We start from the raw sequence: 7,509 nt of genomic DNA, 5'->3' as shown, positions 1-7,509 counted from the left end.
AGCTAAGAGAGACAGAGGCACAAAGGCAGAGCTGTAGCCTGAGGCGTGAGCCCTGTGGTAAATTCAGGCAAGCAGGGTGATTATCTTGCACACCGTTCGCACTACCTGCACACCAGGACGGTGGTGTTTGCGTGAGTATATGGGATGGCCTACTCAAGAGCGAGCGAAAGCACGCGCTCTGTGTTTGGGATGTCTTCCTAGGAGTGAAGCAACAAGAGGTAAATCAAAAGTGTCTGCTGCCTTGACAAGGGGTCAGGGCCCTGTTCTGTAAATCCTTCTGCAGGCACCAGATTGCCACCCCATCACAACATTGGTCCATGGTGCTGACAGTGTCACTGAATTTCTCCCTAAGCAAGTGCAACAAATGCCTAGAGTCAAACAGCTTTTAACATGCTCACAAGCCAAGAACCACATTCCCAAAGAGATCCTTTATCCTGAGCAGTCACTTTCCCACCCTGCTGCAAAACCTGCAGACCTACAGTGCATAAGAGCTACACTCTCGTACTCACCCAAACCGTATTATTCCATCTTGTCAGAGCTGAAATAGCTGGGTTTATGCCAGTCTCCACGGCTGCCACCTCTTCCCCTTGAAGGGAAGGCTTCAGGAGCGAATACACCTTTTAAAAACAGAGACAAGCATGAGCGTTACACGCTTTCAGACGTGTTCATTCAGCATTCTGCACAACGTCAAGACAACCTCAAGGATGCACACAAGTTCGGGTTACGAGAGCACAGATCTGGCAAGCCAGAAAGTGTTTACACAGAGCATAACAAACCTCAGCACTGCCCCATTGTGCAGCCTAACACCCTCACCACTTCCTCAACGAGACATCTCTCTGAAAAGGGAAAAGCAGCTGGCCATGACCCAAGCAAACAGCTGGTCTTCCATGCTTTTCTCTCCCTCATACAGGTGACCTCCAGATGGTCCAAAGAGATGATCCAAAAGGCAAGCATGTGCCAGGACAGTCCAGCATGGCAGAAGTGGCTTACCTTCTCTGCGACTGCTGCCTCGGCTGTGGGGGCTCACTATCGGCATACGCATCATCTGTAAGTTAAAGAAGTTTTTTTAAAATGCTCGTCTGTCAAGAGTCCGCCTCTCCTTCACTTCCTCAGGTACTATGTGATCACTGAAGTAATTCCAAACTTCATAATTAATTTCTCTGAAAACAGGATGACTGCTGATACTATTGCAAAGCAGTGACGTTGCTAAGGAGGTCTGCAGTTGCAGGTGGGCTCTCAGGTCAGCATCTGCTGTACTTAATACCTTACCTGACCTTCCTGTCATGCAGATACAGCCAGGAGAGCAGAGTTAGTCTGTTGCCGTCACACAGGGCACCTCTTTGACCCATTTATTCCAAATTACTCTTTTAAAAGTTCTCTATACTCATCTTTTGTGGCCTTCATCCAAGTAATAAGATCCCAGCCTCAGCCAATCACATTTCCTTCTCCTATCCGAGTGCCACCAGCACTATGGGAGCTACACAAACACCATCCAACACAGCCACACCACACCATCTCAGCCAGGCTGAGATCATTTGAACTGAGTTACAGCTCTAGAGCAAGAACTACAGTGCACTTGCTGCAGCCCTCTGCAAAAAGAAATATTTTCCTTTTCATGTGCGATAATTCCCTTTGGCATTTATTCCTTATTAACATTGCAGGAAATATATTCCCCAGCAGGAGTATTGGCAGCAGTACTGAATTTTAAGTGATGGTTAAAGAAGACTTGCAGGAAGATGTCTGCTTGTAAAAGCAAGTGTTTATACTGCGTGCCCTATTAAACGAGAGTTATGCATAACCCACAGAGGACACACCGAACATCCAAGACTACGTTACATATTTCAGCACTTCACATGCAGTCTTTCTGCTCTGCAAATCAAGATCTCCTGTGGTGCATTTGCTAGCTCCAAATAGAGATTCTGAACAACAACAACAAAGAGAATTACAAGCTAATTCGGTGATTCAAACCAAGAGAAGGTGACACAGAATCCCATTTTCTTCAAGTCATTCATTTAGTCACTTGTGCTTTCCAAAAATAAAAGCTGTCCATATCCTCAGGCACCTTCCTCGTGAAATCATCTTTGGTTCCCTGCATATAATCCTCAAGCACAACACCCACTGTAGATCTGAATGGGCACCGAGGTTCAAGCGTCAGTTCATGAAAAAACTGGGCAGTGGCATGATTTGAAAACAGGTACCAGGAATTCACGGGTTGGGTCAGCATTTAATCACACTTTAAAAACTAAGTAAGAGCTCAACAAGGGAACACAAATCTCAGCAGAGCAAATGCTCTTCAGCTACACTGTGATTACGTGCTCAGCTGAGAGCTGGGTTTGGTAACAGAGCCAGACTTATCAGTATTTGCTTCTGTCTAAGAAGTGCCAATCCCTGCTCTCCAGGCACATGCTCTACATGTTAACAAAGAGTGTCGGAGTTGGTGGATGTGCCAGACTGCCGCGGAGATTCACACTCTCCCCAGGCACCCATCCAGCAAGGTCAAACCTCTCAGATGATGGAAAGTGAAGCGTTACAGGAGACAGCTGGATTTCAGACCACATTCTGGTCAAAACCTCCGACTGCAAGAGGGGTTGCAGTTCGCACACATACACCTAACTTCTCCTTAAAAGAGGATGAACAGAACTGTCACTCCCCCCAGGCAGGAAAAATTAGGTTTCCCCATCCTTACCTCCTCGCTGCTCATCGATTCGGAGCTGGATGCACCACGATGGCACTGCACATGAACGTTCGAGATCAGCTCCCCGGAGACTTCCACAACGCTTCTGCAGAAAGCAGTTGCCTGTAAGAGATCAAAATAGAGCAAATCTTGTAGAGGAAAGCTACAGTACAAACGCTCTCATGGGAGTTTCATTGGGGGTGGGAACCCGTACAAGGATTGAAAAAACAAATTCCAAAAGGAAGAAACTCAAGCAAGATGATGCAGCTAACAAATTACTGGAGCAGAGTGCAACCAGATGAACATATCCTGGCAGCACGTCACTCCACAGTGGTGTGTTAGCTGCATGAAGCCTTCAGCCTGCGCGAGGTAGAAAATCTCCAAATCCTTTCCATGACTCTGGCATCACCAAGCACAAGCAGAAGAGCTGTGCAGGGCTATGCTGATGGCAGGCCCAGCTCTAAAATTTAAACTACCTTTAAAGAAGTCATCTCTGTGATTGGACAGAAGCTCCAGCACAACCTGCACCCAAGTTGTGGAAAACAGAGATCCTCACACTGTCTTTCATATCATATTGTTCCAAGAAGAGAGAAAATAAGAGGGATAGTGTCTGTTTAGGATACAGTGACAACCTTGCAGCAGCTAACCCTTGTGTCTTTAAGGAAAACCCAGCAACAACCATCAATTCTGTGTTGTCCCATCTATACGCACACACAGGCTGCTTAGCTCAAGAGTAGTGATACTCAGAGACGTTTATCCCCCCCTTCACAGGGTAAAGTACCCCCTGAGATAGTAGTATGATGCATAAGCTATGAGGAAAGCCTTGGAGCCATCTGTTCAGTGCCTTCCCAGAATCCCTCCTCTTCCCTAAAGACTGTTCCCAGGAAGGACAGATAAGTTTGGCAGCCATTCACAGAGGGAAAAAAGAGGCAAGAAGATCTCAGCTGAGAGCAGCACAAAGAACCAGAGAGCATCTCCGTGGAAGTCTGACACACAGTATGGCATCACGGCACAGAGGGACTTGAGAGCTACTCCACATGCTTTGTAAGATCTGTGCAAGCAGTTAGGGGACAATCCCTCAGCAGCTTGCAACAGGAGCCATGTTTTGTCAAAGCTAATTTCACAGAGAACTCCAGATTCAAAGATGATGCGTTTACACCAAGCCTGGTCATCTAAGAATCAGAGCGCAGCAGGAGCTGTATCAGGAGTTTATATATCCGTGTTGATTTCTGGCTGAAAAAAGAGCTGGAAATCTGGAAAAGATTAGCAGTGTCAGCAGGGAGTGGGACTCTGCACTACGTAGGAAGGTAAGCCTGTATGTGGTGCCTAGATGCGTGATAAACAAAAGCAGGTCAAATGTCAGGTTTTCAACCCTCTTACCTAGAACAGAAGGCATACCTTCCTTCCAGGATGTGGTTCCAGAACACGCAGACACTTTCCATACATGCTGCTCCAAGACAGGCACCCTCTTTTCAGCTCAGAGCAGCTCCTGTGCTCCCCACTGACCAGGCAGAAGAGTTTCCCAGCACTGACCCTTCCCACCTCGCACCCACTCCACGCTGTAAGGCTGTACTTGTTCAGGTTTGGTTTTCCCTTTTCAGAAAGTCAGTCATTCTTCAGCACCAGCAGTGTTTCAACCTGTCCTGAGATCATCCTGCCTGGAGCAGGGGTCTCATGTTCACACCAGAGGCACTTACCACGAAGGGCCCTATTTTGAAGTCACATGTGAACGGGTCTCTCGCTGAAGCTTTTGTGCACACAGTTTCACGAATGCTGAACTGCAGCTCTAGTCTATAACCATCGCTGTTCCACATGTCAACCTGGGAAGAGGAAGGTCAACACAACATATAATTAGTGCCTGTCATTCCTCTATGCCTCCTACATGGCAATCTTGCTTCTCTGTCAAGCAGAAGTGAGATGTAAGGGCATTATGGGTCAGCGCGCCCAATTTAGAGCAGATTACCGTGTGAGAAAGGGTATTTTATTGTGCTCAGGAGTTATGCTTTTAGGCAGATTCAGTAGCAGCAACACAGAACAGCTTTCCTTGGGGAAAACCCCACAGCCACTGCAGGATCCTCCTACTTCTCAGAGTCTGGAGGGACTATAGCTCTCAAAGGTAGCTAAGCATAGCATTACCCCTATATGCTACCCCCTCTTCTGAGGGAACCAGGGCACTAACAGCTCTGCTTTGGATGTCTAGGCTGCTGGGAAGTCTATTGCAAATACATGACTTGGAAAGTAAATCACACGACTGCAAGCAATCGAATTAATGTGGTTTATAGAGTCGCTCCTTGCCAGCTCAGGAGCCTCAATCACACTGCAAGCTTAGAGTTTGGTTCCTTTTGTGGACACATTAGGGTTTCCTTTTCTCCTTCTCACAGTCTAATCAATGTTTTAGCTCAAGATAGGAGACTCAAACAAAACAAAACCTCCACAGGAGCTCGTACATGCCAACTTTAAATTAGGAAGCTTTAACTCCTTAACTCTTGGCATTCAATATAATTCTTAGCAACACAAATTAAGACAGAAAAGGGTTTCCCGCCTGCATTTAGACACTAGTCCATTTAAACCAGAATTGGTGTGTACAGCCAAATGATGTAAACAGAGGTCAGAGAAAGAATCCTGAATGTATTTGTGGTGGCATTTAATTAGCAGTGCAGATATTTGGCTGAGACCTCCAGATGAACCAGGTTACTTCATGCCCAAAGCAAAGCAGTTAGCTGGAGCTCTTTAAAAACACGTTTTGAACAAAATCTTACAAGACTTCCCTCAAAGATTTCTATTCTAGGAGTGGAAAATTTAAACCCCTCAAGTATTTTTAATTACAAACCGGCATACAAAGAATACTTGGGTTCCTAAAGCCATAGCTTCAGATAATGCCCCAAACCCACCCTTTTTTCCAAACACCACCAGAAAGCTCCAACTAAATGCGGGTTTCCAGGGTTGGGTGAAAAAGCGTTTTCTACCACGGCAAAGCATATTTCAGGTAAAGGATCTCCATTGTCTGCACACTTACTCTTGTGACATGGCTCCTGACAACACCATACAGGTTTGTCCCCCAGGACTGGGAATTGATCCTTGCAATGGAAGCATTGACAGCTTCTTCCATGACAGGGAGTTCATAGTCATACACTGGAAATGCTGAGATGGAGGCACAGTTCCGTTAGAAGTTCAGTCTGGTCTTGCACTTTTCCACCCAAAACCACCGTAAGAAGAGGACGTGGCTCCATTCTCAGCAACTTACCTGAACACGACAAAACGCTCAGCGCGAGGACAAAAATTAAGATCCTCATGGTGTGACTTTCAAAATCCTCTGGGGTCCTTTCCCTTTCTAAGCAAAGGTTTCCAGCACATATTCCTCTGTCCTTATATAAATGTAGCCTTGATCCCACACCTGACCTTCCTGCGTCCAAGCTCTGCTACAAACACTGTACTTTAAACAGAATTGATCCGAGAGTAAATATTTGCTGTCAGCTTTTCCCCATTTAGCAGTACTTCTCCAATAAGACATGGGCTGCGGTGTCTTTTTCCCAGGACTGCAACCTAAAGGGAGCACTGAATTCCTGACACCTCCACAGCCAAAGGCAGAATCGAGTTATTTTGTTCACTATTAGCCATTTCCACATGGTGAATCAACTCTTTCCTTAGCACCGGCCTCAGCACCTCTGCGTCTCGGCAGCAAATGGTTGCGCTTAGAAGGCGGCGCTCCCAAGGAAGATTCCCAGCACCGATTGTGAATCCACCTACGCAGACCTGTCTGACAGCACCACCTCGCAGGCCAAAGCATCCAACAGAAGCCTCCCAGACACGAGGCACACGGCAGACCCTTGGGACACCCCGGTCTGTTTGCCTTGCAAGCTCCCGAGAGCTCTGCCACAAGAGCTCCCACATTGTCCTGACTCTTGCAGAGCCTGAGCCCAGCTCACCAAACCAGTGAGTCACTGTGGACATTTGGTTCCCCCTGTCAGACCCACCCTGATGCTCAGGCTTCAAGTTTCAGCACAGATATTAATGGGATTTTGGGAAAATTACATCCTGACTACAGTATTGGAAACATCATAAGGAATTAGAGGGATGAGCTGGACACGACATCTCAGCTCTTGGCTAACTGGAGCCAGATTACAGCGGGGCCAGACGTCCACCCTCCCCAACACATGGCACCAAGCACTTACAAGTCTTGCTTTCCAGATACAGGCAACGTATCTCACAACCCTACTGCAACTACCCCACAAGAAGCGTGCTGAAACACTTCTAGGAGGGCTCAGAGATGCACCTGGGATTTAAGTGCTTAAAGACTGTCCGTGGGAGTTGGGTGCTGCCTTCAAACAAGCTCACCCCTTGCTGACTGTTCACAAGAGATCCGTTTAACCACATTAATTTTGCAGATCCCATGTGCTAAATTCCTTCGTTAACCTTCAAATAGCAGTTCCGCTGGAATTAGGTGGCACAGGGTCACTTTAAGAACCTTCCAAAGGGGAAGCACTCAAGGAAAGACATGGGAGCACACGAAGTGCCAGGGCTCAGATTTAGTAAGGAGGAGGATAAAGGTGTTTCTGGTTGTTAGGTGGTCAGACTGCGGGATGGCAGCTGATCACAAGGCTGCACGCTGCGGGGCGAAATGGACACCTCGCCAGGGTCACACTACTGGCTAGTGCCACACCACGTGTGTGCCATCCCACCCAAGAGAGGTGGAGGTGGGTGCACGTTCCAAAAAAGGGGTGGGCATTTTTTTACCAGCCAACTTGGATTTCAGCATTGGGAACACAATCAAAAATGCTGACTGAAACTTTGCCCAGCCGGAAGCCAGAGCCTCATCTCTACATCCATTCTCCGTT

The 7,509-nt window shown here is 47.2% G+C and overlaps 1 protein-coding gene across 1 annotated transcript; it reads right to left on the bottom strand.

The window, feature by feature from the left end:
* Positions 1 to 519: 519 nt before the first annotated feature.
* Positions 520 to 5,967, bottom strand: SPP2 (secreted phosphoprotein 2, 24kDa). Its single transcript, XM_010152681.1, has 6 exons — positions 5,919 to 5,967; positions 5,691 to 5,815; positions 4,372 to 4,494; positions 2,687 to 2,797; positions 991 to 1,045; positions 520 to 617 (listed from the first exon to the last, which is right to left on the bottom strand). The coding sequence occupies exons 1-6, from the start codon at positions 5,965 to 5,967 to the stop codon at positions 520 to 522; spliced, it is 561 nt and encodes a 186-aa protein (XP_010150983.1).
* Positions 5,968 to 7,509: the final 1,542 nt, after the last annotated feature.

Source organism: Eurypyga helias, unplaced genomic scaffold (genome assembly GCF_000690775.1).
Source record: "Eurypyga helias isolate BGI_N326 unplaced genomic scaffold, ASM69077v1 scaffold12965, whole genome shotgun sequence".
In the NCBI taxonomy this organism is placed as follows: Eukaryota; Metazoa; Chordata; class Aves; order Eurypygiformes; family Eurypygidae; genus Eurypyga; species Eurypyga helias.
Note: the sequence above shows the minus strand (reverse complement) of the source record. Positions and strands in the feature narration are given on the sequence as shown.

What these genes read in the sequence shown, in the direction of transcription:
- SPP2 (XM_010152681.1), bottom strand. Translation starts at nt 5,967, where the DNA reads ATGAGGATCTTAATTTTTGTCCTCGCGCTGAGCGTTTTGTCGTGTTCA. An exon ending in GAGCGTTTTGTCGTGTTCAG is followed by an intron (nt 5,816 to 5,918) that starts GTAAGTTGCTGA and finishes CCTCCATCTCAG; the next exon opens with CATTTCCAGTGTATGACTAT. An exon ending in TCAGGAGCCATGTCACAAGA is followed by an intron (nt 4,495 to 5,690) that starts GTAAGTGTGCAG and finishes TCCTCTTCCCAG; the next exon opens with GTTGACATGTGGAACAGCGA.